This window comes from Tursiops truncatus, chromosome 20 (genome assembly GCF_011762595.2).
Source record: "Tursiops truncatus isolate mTurTru1 chromosome 20, mTurTru1.mat.Y, whole genome shotgun sequence".
Classification (NCBI taxonomy): domain Eukaryota; kingdom Metazoa; phylum Chordata; class Mammalia; order Artiodactyla; family Delphinidae; genus Tursiops; species Tursiops truncatus.
Window position 1 is genome coordinate 57,439,907 of NC_047053.1, and position 22,102 is coordinate 57,462,008.

At 38.7% G+C, this 22,102-nt stretch overlaps 1 protein-coding gene across 28 annotated transcripts in view; it reads right to left on the reverse strand.

Moving 5' to 3' along the window:
* CEP112 (centrosomal protein 112) overlaps nt 1-22,102 on the reverse strand; it is a 416,875-nt gene that overhangs the window by 340,774 nt on the left and 53,999 nt on the right. For all 28 annotated transcript variants that reach the window (XM_019938648.3, XM_073796991.1, XM_073796992.1 and 25 more), the window contains 3 exons: nt 10,078-10,164; nt 7,420-7,519; nt 4,620-4,738 (listed from right to left, as the gene is read on the reverse strand). In XM_019938648.3, the coding sequence (XP_019794207.2) occupies nt 4,620-4,738; nt 7,420-7,519; nt 10,078-10,164 (306 nt within the window). The remainder of the gene's footprint in view (nt 1-4,619; nt 4,739-7,419; nt 7,520-10,077; nt 10,165-22,102) is intronic.

Sequence of the window (22,102 nt, forward strand, 5' to 3'; positions counted from 1 at the left end):
TGCCTGCTGCCCCTGGGGCGCGTCTGCAGTCAGCCTGAGCCCTTTATAGCTCACCCGGGGGTTTAGAGCGGAGCCCACAGGGTGAGAGCGCAGCCACGGCACAAGCGTGCTGGAACTTGCCCAGCCGTTTGAGGAGGGGACAGGCACACTTGGCCTAGAGGTCTGACTGGGGACTAATCGCGCACTCCGTCGGCCCTGGGCAGCCACCAGGCGTACGCTCCGGACCATCCGCGGTGCTCAGGCCCCAACGTAAACGGTGTCGTCCAAAGAATACGGTCGGCCCTCCGCACCCGCAGGTCTCACATCCACGGACTTAGCCAACTGACTGCAGAGCGAATTTTGACTGTATCCATCCAACACATTTTATTAGCATCTACCACATATCAAGCAAATGCGTCCCCGAGAGCTTCCCCAAGCCTAGCAATGAACTGGAGTCCAGGAGCCTTCAGAGGGCAAACACTCCCCTGAGGCATAAACTGCTTAAGCAGCAAATATTATTAGGCACGTTCTAAAGTACAAACCTTGCTAAGCCACAGGATGCCATCGTGGCCCTGACAATAAGGGGATCTATAAACCCACAAGGAGGTATTTTAGCCAGGGCTTGGCAACGGGTTGAGGGGATGCAAAGGCCCTCTCAGTATCCTACAGATTGGTCTATAGCCTGGACATCTGACCACGTACTTGCCTCACACCACAGGAGGCCTAGAGGACCCAGGAATCTGTCCAAACAGAAGAAAAAGTATCGTAAAAGCCAACAGGTTAATGGTGTAGCCACTCTGGAAAACAGTATGGGAATTCCTTGAAATGTTAAACACAGAATTAGCACATAACCCAGAAATTCCAGTCTTAATTATATACCTGTGATATAACAGAAATAGAAATATATATATTATATATATATATATATATATTTTGGTCTCTGCCCCCAATTCCTGGCTCTGAGGTCCTATATCCCTTGGGATTTCCTGGGTGACAGGACTGTCTTTGGTTCCAAGGAGGCGACTCTGGGTGGGCTCTTGGGCAGCTTCAGGATGGGGGCTGGTCACCCGAAAGAACAGGCCATCCATGATCAGAGCCGGGAACTTGCAGCACACCCCCATCCTCCAGGGAGGGGACAGGGGCTGAAGATTACATTTTAGTCAATCATCCCCACATGATAAAGCCTCCATAAAAATCCCAAAAGTACAGCGTTTGGAGCCTCCAGGCGGGTGGACAGCTGGGGCCGGGAGAGCAGTGTGCCAGGAGGGCGCGGGGAAGCTCTGCGCTCCTTCCCACATACCTGGCCCTGTGCATCTCTTCATCTGGCTGCTCGCCTGCATCTCTTATTATATTCCTTACAATAAAATGGTTAAATGGTAGAATGTCAGTGAGTGCTTCCCTACGTTCTGTGAGCCATTCCAGCAAATCATGGAATCCAGGGAGGAAGTGGTGAGAACTCCTATTTATAGCCGCTTCGTCAGACGTACAGGCGACAACCTGGGACTTTAGACTGACGTTGAAGTGGGCGCACTCTTGTGGGACTGAGACCTTAACTTGTGGGATGTGATACTGATTCTAGGTAAATAGTGTCAAATTTAACTGAATTATAGGACATCCAACTGGCGTCAAAGGGAACTGCCTGATGTGTGCAAAGCCCACACATGTGGCGTCAGAAGTGCTATGAGGGGCGAGGAAAGGAAAATGCAGGCAGTGCTTCTCCCTCTTCAGGAGCCAAGACAAATGAAAACACAGGCCACACAACAACCTGTGCACAGATTTTCATAAAAGCATTATTATCCAAAAAGTGGAACCAAATGTCCACCAACTGGTGACACGAGGTGCCTCAACACAATGGAATATTATTTGACCATAATACGGACTGAACTACTGACTCATGCTACAACATGGAGGAAACTTAAAAACATTATGATAAGTGAAAGAAGCCAGTAACAAAATGCCACGTATTGCATGATTTTATAGGTCAAAGTGTGGAGACAGAAAGTGGACGAGTGGTTGCAGAGGGCAGAGGAAGGGAACATGGGAAGAGAGTGACAGCGGGTACCAGGTATCTTCTGGGCTGACAGGAATGCCCTGAAAACCATACAGTGGTGATGGTGGCAGGACCTCATGAACAGACTGAAAACCACTGAACTGTACACTCTAAGAGGGTAGATTTTATGGCACGTGAGTCGTAACTCAATTTTTAAAAAGGCCCATAGATTACAAACAGCATGGCAGAGCCGGGTAACTGGCACAGTCTTGTGCAGCCAGTAGAAAAGTAAGAAGGGGAGCCGGATTGCGGCAAAGGAAGAGAGGCTTCACTGGTGACCAGCGTCTCAATCACAAAGAGCCTCGTAGCCCCAAGGGCCACTGGGAACCACTGGTGTGATTCACGGTGACGAGGAACACCAGATCTGTGTTTCAGAAAGACCGTCAACACGGCTGTATCATGGGGCACGCACTGCGGAGGTGCCGAGGGTCCAGAGACACGGTCGCCAGACCTAGGGGAGGGACAATGTGAGTAAATCACAACAAATAGAACAGAAGTGCGAGTGATGAGGTGTGAGAGGTGAGGCAGAAGAAGAGTGTGCGGCAGCCGAGCAGATGCCACCACCATCGGGAACAGGGAGAAGGGGAACCTCGGGAGGAGGCTGCTTCAGCAGCAAAGGAAGAAGATGGAGTTTGGGGAGAATGATGGAATTTAGATCAAGGAGAGATCCATTTTCTCCCCACAGCTTTATTAACGTTAGCAGCTTTATTCACATAGCATACAGAGCACCAATTCAAGTCAGACAGTTCAAGGGCTTTTTGTATATTCACAGACTTACGCAACCATCACCAAAATCCATTTTATCACCCCAGAAGAACACCTGTGCTCGTTAGCTATCATGTCCCTCATCTCTCCGCCTCTACAGATTTGCCTATTCTGAACATTTAACACAGCGTCATAGAATTGGTCTTTTATAATTGGCTTTTTCACTTAGCATGATGTTTTCAAGGTTCACCCATGTTGTAGCGTGTACCAGTCCTGCATACCTTTCCACTGCCCAGCAATATTCCATTGTATTAATATACTACATTTTATTTATCCACTCAGCAGTTGATTTCTACTTTTTGGTTTTCATATGAATAATACTGCTATGAACATTCATGTATAACTTTTTGTGCAGACACGTTTTCATTTCTCTTGGGTATGTAGGTAGGAAAGGCATTGCTGCGTCAATCACAGGATAACTCTAAAAAAGCTAAAAAGGAGAGATCTTAACGAGGTAGTTGGATACCTGGGCCTTAAAGTGAGAAACGTAGGATGGAGAATTCTACGAGGGAGTACACACACACACACACACACACACACACACACACACGTATCACCTCACCTCACCTCACCTGGGCGGTACAGATACTTCACACTTTCTGAATGGATGACCGCAAAATCACAATATACATCTATCCTCTGCTTACTCATTTTTGGCACCTACCCTGCTTGCACCAGGCATTCACCTCTGCCCAGATTTACATGCGACTGTACTTCACAAAAAAGACCTTTCACCACATTTGCGGTGTTTCACATCCACTAATCACCGTGTTAACCGTAAGAAAGAGCTGCTGGTCCAGCTGAAAGCATAAAACGTACCCTTGCGCATGGCAGGAGACAGAGACTCTTCTCTGCAAACACCAGACAACTTAAATTGGGGAAGAAGGAACTAGGGGAAAGGGAGTCAGGGGCTACTATGAACACAATGGACCTGACGCAAGCAGAAGAATATGCCAAATTTATAGAAAAGATAAAACCACTCAAATGAAAATGCAACTAGAAAAGAGCTAAGTCTGCCCCTCTGAACACGGGCCCTTCCCAGGCTGGCACTGAAGCTGCCACAGCCAGGACAGATAAGTCCTGTGTCTGCCTGGGGAGGCATCAGAGCTCTCAGGAAAACAGACTGAACCCAGATTAATCGGGGACTATCAATCGGGAGGAGGAGTTAACTGCAGACCTTTATCACAGAGCTCCTCAAAAGAAGTAACGTGCTTCTTTCCTCTTACATACGTACTGTGATGTCAACTAATGGCTAAGGGCTCCTAATGAAAGTACTGCACGTGACTATGTAAGACTCGTTCATAATGAGCATTTTTTACATTACTCTTGGCACTGATGAATTTTATGAAAATATTTTTCGGAATTAAATGCTCCTCCAAGAATAAGCCATCCACTACTGATCTTGTTTACATCAAAAACAAATTTATGCTACAAATATTGTGTTACCTGAGATTTCAGAAAAGAAATGATCCAGGGCCAAAGTTTAAACAGTTTAACTTCCAAAAACTACCTGCTGTTACATCCCTGCTAATTTCGCTTAAAATCTATTGGCTCTGACAAAAAATTCAGAACTTTAATTAAATTCAAGAATTCTTAAAAGTAACTTTTCTAAATGAAAACTAGTTTACAAACCATTAAAATTCCAGAAAAAATATACCAAAACACGAACAGCTATTTCCAGTTAGTCTAGAATATTAAGTTATTTTTATTTTTTCAAACATTTCTGTATATTTTGTGAACACCCATTATTTTTATAATTCAATTTGTTCCATTAAAGTATAACCCTTTATATTTTTCCATAACTATTTTATTTTATGTGGCTTACCTTTTTTTCCCAATCATTATTCAGAGATTCTGTACTTTGTTCACATATCTTTTTTAACTCTGCAATCTGGTTATCTTTGGTCTCTCTGATAACTTGACATTCACGTACAAGGGTCTGAACTGTCAAAAATGATGAAAACATAGTTAAACCAATTCTAGCTGCCACGTTAAGAGTCTGATGATAATAAAAACATAGTGTACCAGTTAACAGATCATTCCATTTCCCTCCAAGTCTTATCCGTTCTCTCCCCTAAAATCTCTCTTACTCTTTCCTCTCTTCTTCTCATTTCCACTACCACAGCCTTGGCTGAATCCCCCGTTACTCACTCCCTCGACAATGTGTGCTGGCCTCGGTACCATTCCCCTCCAGTGGCTCCTCCGCCGCTGTGAAGAGGTCTTCCTACAGTGCAGATCCCATAGCGCCACCCCCAGACTGAGAATCACCCCGCAGCTCCCCTCCCCTACAAGACGGCGGCCAAAAACCTCTGGCGTGAGAACAGCTCCTCATGATCTGGCTGCTTTCTGGCCTCATCTTTTGCCACTTCCATATGTTTAAACTCATAAACGTACCAGCCCATCTGCAGATCCCTGAGCCCGTGTCCGCTCCTGCATCGCTGCCCAATGCGATCACTGATCTACCTGGCACGCCCCAGCCTCCCCTGCTGCAACACTGCGCATCTTTAGTCTCAGCCCGAGTCGCGCCCTCTTTATGGAACGTTCGCCAACCAGGCTCCTCCTCTTGCAGGGGCAGAAAGAAGCTCCTCTTTATTCCCCATGAGCCTCATAGATTTCTCCTCTAAGTCACTTATTACATTATGTGTTATAGTGGTTTACTTGCTTATTTCCTGAGGAGAAAGATATTTCAACTTTTTATCCACAGAGCAAAAGAGTGGCACAGAGGCAAGTACTCCCAACTATGTGTACTGAGTGCACAGATGAAGGGCCGTCATTACAACATGCTGCTGCTGGACACACTAAAATCGCTGCCAAAGTTTGGGTGACTAAAACAAAATACGCTTTAAATTATATAAAAGATTTCCCTTATAAATCATTTAAATTTCTATCTTTTTCAAAATGCTTTAAACTGTCATTGATTCAAGTGAAAATGTGTTTAATATATTCATGTCATCTGGATGGCAAAATAAATTCAGCTGTGTATCTGCTTGAATGCAGTATTTCCTTAGCTTCCTGAAGGTTTTTATTCACTTACTTCAAGATAGCAAAATTTTCATAAACATTTACATAGAAATTTCTTTCACTCTTATATCTCAACTGTGCAACAAATAAGGTGAGAAGAAGAATCCAAGTTAACCTAATATTAGTCTAATAGCATCTACAACATTTTACTTCACAATTCTAAAATTAAAACTAAGCCCTGTTTGCAAGTCAAAAAGCCTTAGGAAATAATATTTTTAAACCTTAGGCATGTTTAAACTGCCTGGTTTGAATCAGGGTAAAAACGAAAACCTAGAAATAAATTTTAAATATTTTTGTAGCCACTGGAATTTGGAGCGGCTCAAGGAAAACCTCTCCACTTCCCTCTTACTCATCACCGACCTCTTATCATTCCCCAGACCCTTCACAATTTCTTCTTCCGTCCCATTCTCACTACTCCCACTGCCATCGTTCAGATATTCTGGGTCCTCATCATCTTACACACAAAATGCCAGAAGCATGGAAGCATAACATCCTTGAGCTGAAGGGACTTCACATATATTACTTATCTAGTGGCGCCATTTTGTAACGACTAAGCTGAGGCGCAGAGACTTGCTGATGTGACACAGCAGACGCTGAAGAGCAGGTCTGGGATTAGAGACCAAGTTTCCTAATAAGCGGGGTGCTCGCCTCTCTCTCCCTCTCCCCCTCTCTCTCTCTGTCTCTCTCTCTCACTCCATTCTGCCTCTGACTATTATAACAGACTGGGAATTGGCCTCAGCATGTTTCACACGCCCACTGTTACCAGACTACTCCACCCAAAATATGAGGTCCTAAAACTCACCTCTCAAAAATCTTCTCTGACTCCCCAGCATCTATGGGATAAACTTGAAACTTCTAAATCTGAAATTCAAGGTCACGCTTAGGTCACGCCAAGTCACCCATCTTAATCTTTTTCAGTCTGTCTCTTAATGTACAGGATCTCCACTCTAGATACATGGTTTTGCAGCATCCCCTCCACAACTTACCAATATCACATTCCTATCCCAGGACTTGGAACTCTTCTCTCAACTAATCCAATCTTACAAAATATTTTCAGCACTCTCCCTAATGACTGTCTGTTGCATTTCAATGTTTCAACCTATAGTCATAGTCAATTTAACACTTGATTACATGCTTTCTTTTCCTTCATAATGAAAGTGTAAATGGGGAATACTTTTTAAATGTTTGTTCTGTCGATCACAATACTAGCATATACTGTAAGGCATAAAGATACTTAATGGAATGAATTTTATTAGACCAAAAGGAGTAATTTCTCTAGACTTCCTTGTGAAAGCCAGTAAGTTCTAATTCTATGACTGACCTATGGCAGCTCCAGCCCAGTGAAGAGGGAGAGAATTAAGAAGGAGTAACAGTTACAGACTCTTCCAAATCTTTAACCAAACCAACCACCATTGCTACCACACACACACACAGAGTTTTTCTTAAGTCCTGTAGAAGCTCACATCAACAGGTCGACTGATGGAAACCCACATACACATTCCCTTCTCATACTACAAAAGGTCAGAAATAAAATTCTACTTTATACAAGAACTAAAATAAGATGCAAGTGTTATTAAAAGGTTTATATAACAATACAACATCACCTTTCTTTTCAAGTTTTCTAATAGTCTCCTCCGTTTCATTTTGCTTCTTTTTGTATAAAGTTTTCATTTCTTCTATTTCATTATTCTTTCTTTCTAAAATCTGCAAATGAATTTAAAATATTTTAGTATACAATATTGTTTTATGTATGGAACACATAATTTTTTTTAAAAATAGCACAATATTTTTGCAAGTCTATCTCAGCTAATCCCATAAATGGCTTCCCAAAAAAGATGAAAAAATTATACTTTAGTGCATTGACAAAATATTAACTACACTAGAATAATTGATTACCGAAAGACATGTTACCTGCTTTGAATTTTCATGTACCAATTCTTAACGAGACCGTAAATGATAAATTAGGTGATTCTCTAAAATATACTTCAGAGGTTAAGCCGCCACAAACTAGCAGAGAGAAGCCATCAGAAACTTGACATGTTGATACAGTGCAACTCACCTCCCCACCACACTGGGATAGCACATCTGCAGACACGCACATCCCTGAACCCTCCCACTAGTGTCCTTCTATCACTTTCACGCACAATAACAAGAATTCCCAGACACGTGGGAACACGTGATGCAATAGGCTTCTTTTATACTTAGTTCTGCTACTGGGAATCAAAAAAGTCGGCTCAAAATATGTCAAAAATTGCATGGATATTTTACATCCTTAATTTATATTGTGTCAGAAGTTTTTAAATGAATCATTTAATAAACTTAATTATGATTATATGCTTCTAAGTACATCTACACGCAAAAAAAAAAAAAAACTAGAGAATAACCAAAGAGTAAGAAAGTTTGCAAGCAGAAAAAGAAATGTACTAACCAAAGGGAAAAAAGAAAACCAAATTGAGGCAGAAGTATGAATATCCACTTTTCTTGTGGTTGAGGTATATTTCCTATATACCCAAATTCAGTTTTTTAAAAAAGGTTATTCACCAATGTCTAACCAACTTTTTCTTAGTGCTTTTATTACCAGCATTTTACTTCACCTTTCATTGTTTTAGTCCCACCTCTAAGAATGACTGGTAAATAAGAAAAGGAGATAGTTTGAGCCCAATGTCCATAAAGAAGGTGTGCAAACAGATAAAACACTCTCCATTCTATTCCTTCCCAATTCCTAACACTTGGAAAGTGGCATACATGCAACGAACTGATGGATATCCTTTCCAAATCTAGCATGAGGTCAAGGATTTTATTTATATTTTACCTGGCATTTCAAACTAGTTGCATTGCTTTCTTTTTTCATGCAGAATTTATTTTAAAAGAGAAATTCCTGGAAAGGATTCTATTATTAAATGTTTTTCTTAGAACAGAGCTTTGTAACAGACATACCAAGAAGCCTATTTCAAATTCTATTACCACGATTTTCCCAAATATATTTCTATATTTATTTATCTTATACATCAATAGGTTCTATTTCATTTGGACATATACATATGCTATATTGAAATTATATTACTGAATCTCTAACATATCCATGAAAGAGAACTGTTTTTCTTGAACCATTTAAAGTAAAGTAAAATACTAGTAAGAGCAGAAAGCAATATTTGCCTTTAAAATTTGAATGGAAAAGAGGAAAGGAGAAGGAAAAGGATTCAATTTTTTTTCTCTTTCTAATTTTCAGCCAGTGGTTTCCGTCTTGTTGCTCTGAAAGAAGGTGAGCCAAACACGCACCTGACTAAATACTAGCATGTTCTCGGTTCTACGGAAGCACGGGCACGTGATGCTGTGGCCTCAGCTCCCTGTCTCCACCTTTGTCACTTAACTCTGTGAAGCAGGGTCACAGGCTGAGTTCCAAAACAGACAACACCAGGCTTCCATCTGGATCAATTTTCATGAGTTACAAATTCATACATCATATATTAAAATTATACATTATATACCATTACATTTTTAAAATCAATACTAAAATATAGTTATAAATTCAGATTCAATGTACAATAATTATAAATTGATGACTTTTGCTGTGCTCATTAAGAAGAAAAATTATACTTCAAAGTACAAATTGAAATACTGTAAGGCATAAATCCCAACGAGCTACTGAAAACAAAAAGCCTACACTGGCAGTGCTAGCATTACAGTGCACGCAGTCTATACCAAAGAGAACTAAATACAAGGGTTTCTTTTTAAATTAAAGGGGAAATTTTAGGGACTTCTCTGGTGGTCCAGTGGTTAAGACTCCGCACTTCCAATGCAAGGCGCGTGGGTTCGACCCCTGGTCGGGGAACTAAGATCCCACATGCCGTGAGGTGTGGCCATAAATAAATAAATAAATAGAAAGGGATTTTTAATTGCCAGAAAACTGAAAGAATCTTAGACCAGAACAAACTCTAGTATTTACAGCTGATGACTTATTTCAGCCTTTATGAAAGGTAATGATAGAATGTAAAGGACTATAAGAAGACCAGCCTTCCATCGATAGATAAAGAAGAACTAAAAGGTCATGTAAACTATAAGGATTTACATAAATACATCTGTTTAGCAAATGAAGTTTAAAGATCAACTTTTGCTAGGATATTAATTTAGCAAATCCCATTTATAAGACAGACTCCCATAAGTACATAAGGAAGTGGGTGGATGGATGGATGGATGGTCACAAGACCTAGAGTATTTCAAATATTCAATATCAATAAGATAATGAACTGCACACACCCTACCTTCTGAACATCAGCATCATGCTTCTGTTGCAGTTTAAGTTTCTCTTCATGATATTGAGCTTCCATCATTTTTGTTTTCATGTCCAACTTCAAGGAAAATATTTCAAAGGTGTGATTAATTTACTTTTCCCTTTGGCAAAAATACACAAATTAAAATAACTACCTATATGAAAGAGAGTATCATTTTCCACCTTTACCTTATAGCCACTAGTCCAGCAATCATACTACATATACCAATATGTTGGTTACATTCTTTGATTACTTCTAAGCTAATTAAAAGTCTTTTGAATAAATCTCACTTGACAGGCAAAAGTGAAAATACCGAACTCAGATTCGTCAGTGATCCCCAGTCCACTCCACCGCCAAAAAGCAGTCATTTTAAAGCGATATTTTGCTAAACCCACTTGGTATTTTCGCCTTTATTATTTTTCAATTGAGTAAGTCTCTATTCAACTTTTTACGTTTTCCTTTTCTCACATCTACGTACTCATTTCTAAATGCTCTTATTTACCTCTATACTTAAATATAACAATTTGTGAAAGAATGTCCAGATAGGCATATCACTGATAATGCACGGATTTTCCAGTTCTCCGACTCCGACTCCCTCAGGGCAGTGACTTCATGTCTTTCCAGCGTCCGTCAACAGCTCCTAGCCTCCTAGACTCCTCAGACTGACCCCTGGCCCACCAGTGTTCTGAGCAAAGCCAGCAAAATGTAACCAACACTTGTTAATAATAATGAGTGCATCCTAGGATTAAAAGAGTAATAGTGACAGGTTTTCAGAACAACAACAGAAAACTGATTATCTTAAATGTGAAAGTATTTGACCTGATTCCTTACTATTTAAAAGAGTATGTACATTGGAGTCTGACAGGCCTCATTTTTAACTCTAATCCTAATCCCACTAGACATTAACTGTGGTGACTTTGGGCAAGTCACCATTCTGAGATTCTATTTCCTCTTCTAATAGTTAAGGATAATTATCTTACCTCAGTGAGTTGTGAAAATTATATTCAATGACATCATTTAAGTAACCACAGTCAGTACAATGATTGGTACAAAGTAAGTATGCAAAAAAAATTAGTCTACAACCTTCAGGAAATTTTGCTTTTAAAATATTAGAAACGTACTGTCAAAACATTTTCTTGAAAATTTTTGAAACATACTTCATATTTTTCAATTACTGTTTTAAATAAATAATGAATCTGAACTAATGATAAATGTGCATAATCAAATAAACATATCAAAATGAAATTTTAAAATTTTACAAACAAAAGCTAACATAACATAAATTCTTGGCATTTGCGACAACATGGATGGACCTAGAGGGTATTACGCTAAGTGATATAAGTCAGACAGAGAAAGACAAATTCCCTATGATCTCACTTATATGTGGAATCTGAAAAACAAAACAAATGAACAAACATGACAAAACAGAGTCATATATACAGAGAACAAACAGGCGGCTGCCAGAGGGGAGGGGATCCGGGGAGGAGAGAAATAGGTGCGGGAGATTAAGAGGTACAAACTCTCAGGTACAAATAAATGACTTAAGGGTATGAAAGGTATGATGCGGGGAATATAACCAACAGTTATGTAATATTTTTGTATGCTGACAGATGGTCACTAGACTTATCATGGTGATGACTTTGAAATGTATGTAAGTATCAAATCGCTATGCTGTGTACCAGGAACCCACATAGTGCTGTGGGTCAATTATACTTCAAAAACAAACAAACTCATAGAAAAAGAGATCCGATTTGTGGTGACCAGAGGTGGGGTGGGGGGAAGGAGGGCTGGAGGAAGGTGGGTGGTCAAAAGGTGCAAACCGCCAGTCACAAGACGAACAGCTGTCAGGGACGTAGTGAGCAGCACGACACACAGAATGGACCCTGCTGTGCGCTAACTGCAGGTTGTTGGCAGACTGACCCCTAAGCACGCCCACAGGAGGAAAGCAGTGTTTCTGTCTCTTTAATGTGTCTCTGTGAGATGACGGATGTTCACTGCGCTTGCTGTGGTCATCGTTTCATGATGTGTGTGAAAGGCGCATCATTATGCTGTGTGCCTTACGCTCACACAGTGTGGTGTGCCAATTATATCTCAATAAAACTGAAAGAAAAAACAATGAACGTTCTGAGCGGCAGACAGGGAGGGAGCTGTCCGGTTACTACACGAAAGGACGCAATTCTGAACATTTCCATCCTCTGGCTTCTACGTCACGCAATAAGCCTTCCTCATTTTAGCAGAAAGGACGCTGGGTGATCCACATCCACCTGAAGATCCTCAACAGAAGCACTGGGGGTCTACTGCAGAGGAATCGAACTCAAACAGCAACATGACAGAGCTGGGCAGATGCCGGAGACACAACTCACTGCTGCGTCTTTCCACAGCACCTCCCCGAGGGAACGCGTCAGGCCTCAGCTTCCGAGGTCCAGCCCTGAACACCACGTGACCGTGCGGCCACAGCCGACACCACCACCTCCACCCGCTCTGCCTCAAGCTTGGTTGACGCGGCGAGGAACAGACGCCTGGCGCCTGCCTCGGGAATCCACTAGCTAGAGAAGAATCGTTCAGATTCTCGCTCTCAGCCAGTCAGCTACGTGGGGGAACAAACCCCAGTTCTCTAGGGGCAGCAGCCAAGAGAAAGCGGAGAGTCCGCCTGCCGATGAAGGGGACACGGGTTCGTGTCCCGGTCTGGGAAGATCCCACATGCCGTGGAGTGGCTGGCCTGCACGTCCAGAGCCTGTGCTCCACAACGGGAGAGGCCACAACAGTGAGAGACCCGCGTACCGCAAAAAGAAAACAAAAAAACAAAAAAAAAAACGCATGTTTTCTACACCTTGCTTTTCTCTCTGAACCATATCTCATGGAAATCACTCTAAAAACACCTGCTACAGTTTTTTTCATTCTTTTAAATAGCTACCACCTATTCCTCAATGAGGAGAAAACAAAATTTGTTCAACCATATCCTCCTTAATGCATATTCACTCTATTTTCAGTCTTTTTCCACTTCAAACAACACTGCAAAACATTCTCACATATGAGTCCAACACACTTGAACTTTGATTTCTACAGGGTGGATTCTCAAAAGACATGCCAACGATTCAAGGGTGTCTGTATCTTAATAGGTTTTGCCCTCTGTTATAGGCAAATTCACATTTCCACCAAGAGGAGATATCTCACTACTGCTCTAAGTTGCACTTCCCTGAAAACTACTGTGTGTCAGCCCCTTTTCCCATGTTCTGGGGCCTTATGAATCTGGTCTTCTATGAAATGCCCTTTCACAATTTTAATCCACGCCTCTGTCTGTCAATCAGTAAAACCTGGTATGCTGTACACATTAAGACACAGTCTGTCTCAAATATTTTCCCCAAATCCATTATTTTTCTATTGATCTTTTGTTGTATTTTTTTACCTTACAAAGTCTTTATTTCACTTGAGTCAAATATTTCTATCATTTCTTTCATATGTTCTGGGTTTGGAAAGGTATTCGGGTTAGAAAGATCCTCTGATGTCAAGATTTTTGCTGTTTTGAAGCTTTTTCTGTCTGGGCCTCTAGAGGTTAAAGGTACATCCAGAATTTGTTTTTGTTTATTTTTGTTTTTAGAGGAGAGGACCCAATTTTATTTTTTTCCAAGTAAATGAAAAGTTGTACCAGGATCATTTACTAAATAAAAGTCTGTTCTCAGTGTATTGACAATGAACTTTGTTACTACTTTTTTATTTTTACGGGGATTTGATTTTTTTCTTGGAATGTTCTTTTTGGTTTTAACCATGTCGGGACTGCCTAATAAAAGCAGTTGAGAAGTATTCCCTCCTCCTCCACAATCTCAAAGAGCCTGTGTAATACTGGAAAATAGTTCTTCCTTAAATGTGTCCTTACAGAAATACGTAGTTGTAAAGTGGAGTATTTTAGTACCCTTTCTGAATAACTGTAGATATTCTTTTTAAGTAAACCAGCACTCGTAAGTGCTAGGTTTTTAAAGTTACTTGCACTGTAGAATATGACGCTTTTCACACTGTCACAGTAGTTCTATTGGTCTGTCTTGAACTTGGAATGGCTCTTTTGCCTATGCGTGATTTTGTAACATCATCCATTACTCATTTGGAAAACATCAGTTCAATGAGCTACAGAGATTTCCAAATATTGAAAATTTCATTACCTAATATAAAAACTTCACACTGTTTCATGTCACCACCGATCTCACTGGAAAGGTCTTAGTATTGGAAAGTTCTTGAGCTCACAGTGACTGATATAAGGTTGCCAAAATTCTAATTTGTATTAAAAGGTCAAATTTTATCACCAGCAGCAAATATGGTCAGTTGTTTTGCTTAAAGTGACAGGCTCAATTTGTTCATTTTTGAGAAAATGTCTGACACTATCCAAGTCCAAAGAACCATATTTTGTCCCTCGGTCATTCTTTCAAATAAAAATGATACTCCCCGAGAACAGCAGCTACTGCAATTCACAAGTGACAAAAAGCACACAAGCGTTTTGCCTCTGGCGCGTGGATATGCACTTGGATATGAACCGTAAGTTCTTTATACATGGCTCCATTTCGCCACTCAGATATCCAGAAGATGCATGTTTGAGGTACGAGATTTAATAAAATTAATGATTTTCTACTTGCTTCATCGAGGATATTCTTAAATAAGATTGGTAATTTTTTCCCTGTGAGCATGTGACAGTGAAGAATATGCCTACCAGTACAATTTGGTGCCACTGCCTTGATGTGGGTTAGGATACAGTTTTACCCAGCGCTGTGTTTGCAACATCAATGCAAGTGTCAATACAGTAAAAAAATAAATAACATTTTAAAATTATTACAAAAATAATTTTGACCTCATAGACCTCATGAAAGAGTATTGGGGACCGCAGGGTTCTCAGCCCACACGCTGAGAACCACTGCCCTAGAGAAACTCTTGTACATGTGTGTCAGGAAACATGTACAAGATTGTTCACAGGGTTATTGTTTGCAAAAGTCAAAAATTAGAATAGATTCATCGACAAAATGGCAAGAGACTGCGGAAGATTCATTGAATAGAAAGTAATGCAAATGAGGCCAACCACAGCTAAATGGCCTAACAAGGATGAACGTCACCCACATACTATTGAGCAAAAAAATATGTGAAGTTTAGGTTTATTTAAATGAAGGTCAAAATCCACTAAAACAGAAATATTTTCATTTTTAAGAATGCAGGCATTGGTGGTAAAGTCAAGCTTAAAAACAAAGGAGGGAAATTACCAGAGAAGTCAGGATAGCAGTTACTGCTGGGGGAGATGGATGAGGTAAGATGGGGAAGAGTCAGACAGCAGGCTGCTGACGTCTTGGCAATGATCTCATCCTTGCCTGCATGCACTTTCCAATGGTTCTCTTTTGTATAATTATTTATTATAGTTTGTAAGACTCCGTGTATCTGAATGCTATATTCATAAGAAATGTTTTAAAATATAAATTCTCTCATTATGTCAATGACTGTAGATTACATCATCTTGGATTTATTTAAATTCTACATTTAACTAGCACATTTGCAAAAGGAAAAAATGCCGAATTGGTATTCTGTGTAAGAAAGAAGCAATATCCCTTTTTAGGCAATGGGTGGGAACATTCAATATGGGTGGAGGTGAAGTTCAAAGGAAATACTCTATTTTATTTCACAAAAAGAGCAGTTTCTACTGTCTGTTCTCTGAAAACTGACGGTTGCTCTGAAAATTGATCTCCCCTTGTGTTGTCTCTTCTTTCATTTTCAGTGACAACAGTTTTCCAAATGTCTTAATCTATGTCAGAAATCTTTTTTAAGAATACTAAAAAAAAAGAACCCCACTGCTTGATGGTGCTCAAGGTCACACAATTCTGTGATGTGGATATCACAGGAAATGTGTTAGCAATTACAAAGGCAAACAAGTCCAAGTATGTTTGTGAATGACAGACTAAGGTTAAAATAAAGGATCACGGTCACCGAACCTTCCCACAATGCCAAATAAATTGAAAAAAACTTCTAATCTTAAAATATTTTATAGGTGTGTTTCTACCAATCAAAAGAAAACTACTACGGTTCTTCAACTCTAATAAAATAATATTGCAAATATTACTCATTTAACATCTAAGGTATTTTCCACACAGTTATAAACTTAAAATGGAAGTTGTGTTTTATAAAGTTTGATTTCCAAAGGCTAATTAAATATTTTAGGACTCTCTAAAGCATCAAAAGAATTGCATCATTTATTAAACACAGACAAACTCTGTAGTCTGTATATAATTTCATGTCACTCAATTCTCTCCACACTTACTGCATTCTTAAACTTAAGCATTTCCACTTCCTAAATTTTGATTTTATAACATTAAGAATTGATTAACCTAGATTATCATCACTACTCATAGTAAAACCCTGTGAAATGGATCTGAGATTTAAATACAAAAATAAGATTTTAAAAGAGACAAAAACACGAAATTTTTTCATAATCTTGGAATAAGAAAGTCTATTCTACAAAAACCAGAAGCCATAGAGAAAAGACTGATAGATCCAACTACTGAAAAGAAAACTTCTATACATTAAAAAAATAGAAATAAATCAAAAGACATACAGAGAAAAATACTTGTAAGATATATGACAAAGACCTGAATTCCTTAACATATAAATTGTTCTTAGGAATCACAATGAAGACAAACAATTTTAACAAAAATATGGAAAGGTATAAGAAAGACAGCTCACAAAAGTGAAATTAAAAAGACAATAAACAGGGCTTCCCCGGTGGTGCAGTGGTTGAGAGTCCGCCTGCCAATGCAGGGGACGCGGGTTCGTGCCCCAGTCCCCCAGTCTGGGAAGATCCCACATGCCATGGAGCGGCTGGGCCCGTGAGCCATGGCCGCTGAGCCTGTGCGTCCGGAGCCTGTGCTCCGCAACGCGAGAGGCCACAACAGTGAGAGGTCCTCAAAAAAAAGACAATAAACAGACAAAAAATATGTTCATTCTCACTTACATAAAAGCAATGGAAATATCAAAGCATCAAATATCATCTCACAGATAATCAAAAATGTTTATAATTCAGTGTTGATGAAATGGGAAAATAGACATTCTCATACAGTATTGGTGCAAGTACAAATAGACCTAACCTTTTTTAATAGTTTATTAAGATATACATAATTCACATACTATAACATTCACCCACTTAAAATATACAATTCAATGTCTTTTAATACATCAGAGAATTATGCAACATCACCACAGTCTAACTTAGGACATTTTCATCACTCCACAAAGGAACTCTCACACCCACTGGCGGTCACTCCCTACTCTCACCCAAGCCTGCAGCCTGAGGCAGACATAACCTCATTTTAAGGGCAATCTGTCAATGTCAATCAAAACTTTAAACCTGCAACCCTGTTACTGGGCAATTCAATTTCACAGAATTTATTGTATAAGAAGAAATATGCAATACATAAAAATATACACAGGGATATTCTTGAAACACTATTTGTTGTAGCAAAATACTCTACAAACCTCTATCCCTCAACAGGAATCTATATTAATAAAATGTGGTCCATCAGTAAAATAAAATACAATGCAACTATGTAAAAAGATGATGCCATGCTACTGATATAAAAAAATCATCAGAATATATGTTAGCATTTAGAAAGCAAAATGAAACAGTATATAGAGTATGTGCTAGGATCTTATTGGTATTTTAAAAATGAGATATTCCTGGAAACTTTTAAAGAGAATACATGTTAAATTTTCTGCAATGATTACCTTGAAAAGATCAGGTGCTGAGGAAATGAAGATTACTATTTCATTTAATATTTAATTTTAAAATAAACTTAACTCACCTGAAACAATGCTATTTCTTATTTTTAAAATGCCACCCAGCAACAACAAAAGCATTTGTAGATGAGAACATGTACAAGACACATCAGGGTTGTCTGATGTGAACATGCAAGAGCCTGCTGAATTTCAAAACAGAAAAGCATTTATCCTCATGCCCATAAGTATATGTCTAACAAAAGTGACTTAATCAAGTAGACGTAAGATCATCCTTCTAAAGGATAACTACACACATCACAATGTAACTATGCATTTAAGTTTAGGGAAAAATCCAAGTTAGAAAACTATCTCTTGAAAACAGACAAAAATATTAAAGCGGTATGGTTGGTATTTTCTTTTTTGTTAATTCTTTTTTTTGCAAATGGACTTTTTTATTTATCCATCTATTCATGCACCACTCTAGAAAGAATTTGATACAGTTACACAAATATTGATATACACAAATATAATAAGATTAAAGTACATAGACAAAAAATTGAAAAGAATATGAAATAGAAAGAGACCACTAAGGACAAAGATTTAGGACAGCACACAAAAGTACATGTCATAAAATATTACAGTTGCTGAAAACATGCTGTGGAAGCTCTGATCTTTCTAGTGACCAGAACAGGGGAAACACCATGATCTCTAACAGTTATATTAGGTTTAGCATAGAGATACACATGCAATTCAGGAAAATCAATGTTTTTCCTAAAGTCTGAATATCTTTCTTTTAATGATTAGTATTCTCTATTTTCAAAAATGAAAATATTAAAAAACTATCTCCTGAAACTGAAAAAAACTTTAAAGAAATACATGTTCTGTATTAAAAATATAATTAGTCATCTTATATTTACAAAGGCAATCTAAACTGCTACCTTCCTCTACCTTCAAATGGCTCCTAATTATCTTTGCCTTTTTATATTCATTCTCATTTTTGCATATAATACATCCTTTACTTGTACCTTATAATCACATACAATGTTCATGACACTTCCAAGCATTAATTTTTATTTTAGAGGTTAAATTGTTTATGACACTAAACTTACAAAAATCCATTATTTCAATTGACCATGTAAGACACAATTCATTACCCCACAGAAATATTTAGAATGCTTATAAAGACAGACATCTAAGGACATTCTTCCTAGAATTATTTATATTAGTGAAAACTCAACCTCAATACCCAACAATAGGGATAATTTAAATTAACTGGGGATAATTGTATAATATGAAACATAATACAGCCATTGAAAATAAATGCTTAGGAACAATATTTAGTAGCATAAAATACTTGAGTTATACAAAACAATGTATATGATATCATCTCAATTTTCTAAAGAAAAATAACATGTTTACAGGATACATAAAGAAAAGACTAAAAGACAACCCAATGACATTTTACCAGTGTTTTTATTTCACAGATGATTTTATTTCTTTCTTTACATACGTCTATATTTTCCAAGTTTTCTTTAATAAAAATCCACAAATTATTTTATAATCACAAATACTACTTTAAAAGAAAGATGAAACTAAGACAATTCTCACACTGGGGCAACTCAGCATATACTTTTAAATATTTTAGGATGGAGAAAAAAATATGATCAAAAACTTTCATCAAAAATAGTCAGACTTGAGGACACAGGGAGTGGGAAGGGTAAGCTGGGATGAAGTGAGAGAGTGACATGGACATATATACACTACCAACTGTAAACAGATAGCTAGTGGGAAGCAACCGCATAGCACAGGAAGATCAGCTCGGTGCTTTGTGACCACCTAGAGGGGTGGGATAGGGAGGGTGGAAGGGAGACGCAAGAGGGAGAAGATATGGGGATATATGTATACGTATAGCTGATTCACTTTGTTATAAAGCAGAAACGAACTCACCATTATAAAGCAATTATACTCTAATAAAGGAGTTTAAAAAAAAAGTCAGAAATGACTATGTCGCTACACAAAGAGTTATTTTAGCCAAAATATACACTGGATATATTTTAAGATATGGTGTAAGTTGATGTTTACATGCAAACTTCTCAATGATGCCACAAATATTTTTACAGTATGCCAAAAAGAAAAACAAAAACATGAGGGTGCGGAAAAAATAAAGCCACTCACATTTAAAATTATGAATCTCAAATGCAATACACAATAGCTTTAAATGTTTTCTCTTTCAACACGTATGTGGGGAGCCTTGGTATGTTTACCCCTGACCCAAGATGTCATCATAAAGAATAAGGACATTATTTCACGAAACACCAAAAAAAAATTCAAAAAGACACCAGGTCCTTTCAATTATTTATTCTATGGTAAGCAGTCTCAACAGTAAAAGGAAAAGGAAAAATAGTTGGTAATGGCTTAGAATGACGTGTAAAAACAATTAATGACAATTTTTTTAAAAGGAAAGAATTTCAGGGCTTCCCTGGTGGCGCAGTGGTTGAGAGTCCGCCTGTCGATGCAGGGGACACGGGTTCGTGCCCCGGTCCGGGAAGATCCCACACGCGGTGGAGCGGCTGGGCCCATGAGCCATGGCCACTGGGCCTGAGCGTCCAGAGACTGTGCTCCGCAACGGGAGAGGCCACAGCAGTGAGAGGCCCGCGTACCAAAAAAAAAAAAAAAAAAAAAAAAAAAAAGGAAACAATTTCGAAACAAGAGTTCCAAAGAAGGTGCATCTGAATGTAAGTATTACCCTCAAAAACACTTTTTAGAGTGTAATTTCTTTTTATTTCAACAGGTTCTTCAAACACTAGCAGTGCACTAAGACACAAAACCCTGCATGCCTTAAATAGGAGCTATAAAACGACGGAATATTACTGAGATCAGCAGCAGTCACTCCACCAGATCGAAATTTAAAAGAGGGGGGTGGAATGAATTGGGAGATTGGGATTGACACATATACTCTACTACATATAAACTAGATAACTGACGAGAACCTACCCTATAGCACAGGGAACTCTACTCAGTGCTCTGTGGTGACCTGAATGGGAAGGAAATCTAAACAAGAAGGGATATATGTATACATATAGCTGATTCACTTTGCTGTACAGCAGAAACTAACACAACACTGTAAGGCAACTATACTCCAATACCAATTAATTAAAATACATGAATACTTTTTTAAAAAAAGAAATTTAAAAGAAAAAAGAGCGCTTCCTCCTCTGTTATCGACAAAAATAAACTTATACGCTCATGATATTGTTTGGAATATCTAAGAAAAATATCATTGTCTTCTGTGATATTTTATAAATAGGATGGTAAGAAAACTCTATCATGTTGAAAATACCCAAATTGAAATTAAATTTCAGAAATTCTTAGAAGCCTCCCATTAAAATGAAAGATAAAATTATTGAAATAAATTAATTAGAACCATTAATCTAAGTCCAATAGTATTTTTCACAATTTGCCCATTTAAATAGTGCATTACCATTTACAAGTTACATACATATTCACTGTTCTCATTTGACTTCGTAACAACCCTGTTTAAACAAAAATTAAACTAATATTCTTGACTTCCCTGGGTCATATAACTAGAAAATGGTTAAGGCAGATTAAGAACATAATTCTTCAGGGGCTTCCCTGGTGGCGCAGTGGTTGAGAGTCCGCCTGCCGATGCAGGGGACACGGGTTCGTTCCCCGGTCCGGGAGGATCCCACGTGCCGCGGAGCGGCTGGGCCCGTGAGCCATGGCCGCTGAGCCTGCACATCCGGAGCCTGTGCTCCGCATCGGGAGAGGCCACAACAGTGAGAGGCCCGCGTACCGCAAAAAAAAAAAAAAAAAAAAGAACATAATTTTTCAGGTTCCTAATCTAATTGTCTTTCATCGTACCACATAGATGACCAGTGTTTCATTGGTGTCATAAGCAAAAAAATAATAATAATGATGATTTTTAAATTTTCCAGAATAAAAGTTTTTAAAAGAAAATAATAAAGTAAATTAATGACTACTATTATACATGTGGAGTACACAGGTACCCAAAGACTACAAAATCTTCCTACTAATCCTGTAAAGCAGACACCTCCCAAGTAAGATAAAGAAACTGAGACTCAGGGAGGTAAGTATCTGCCCATTTTCACATAGCTGGTAAGGAGGATTTATATCCACATATTCTTAACTCCACAGCCTTTACTCTTAACCAATAAACACCACTGCCTCTTTAATAATTCTATTTTCAAATGATCAAAGAAAGATAGTACATTGTGTCCTATAGCAGCTCTGGCATAGCTGA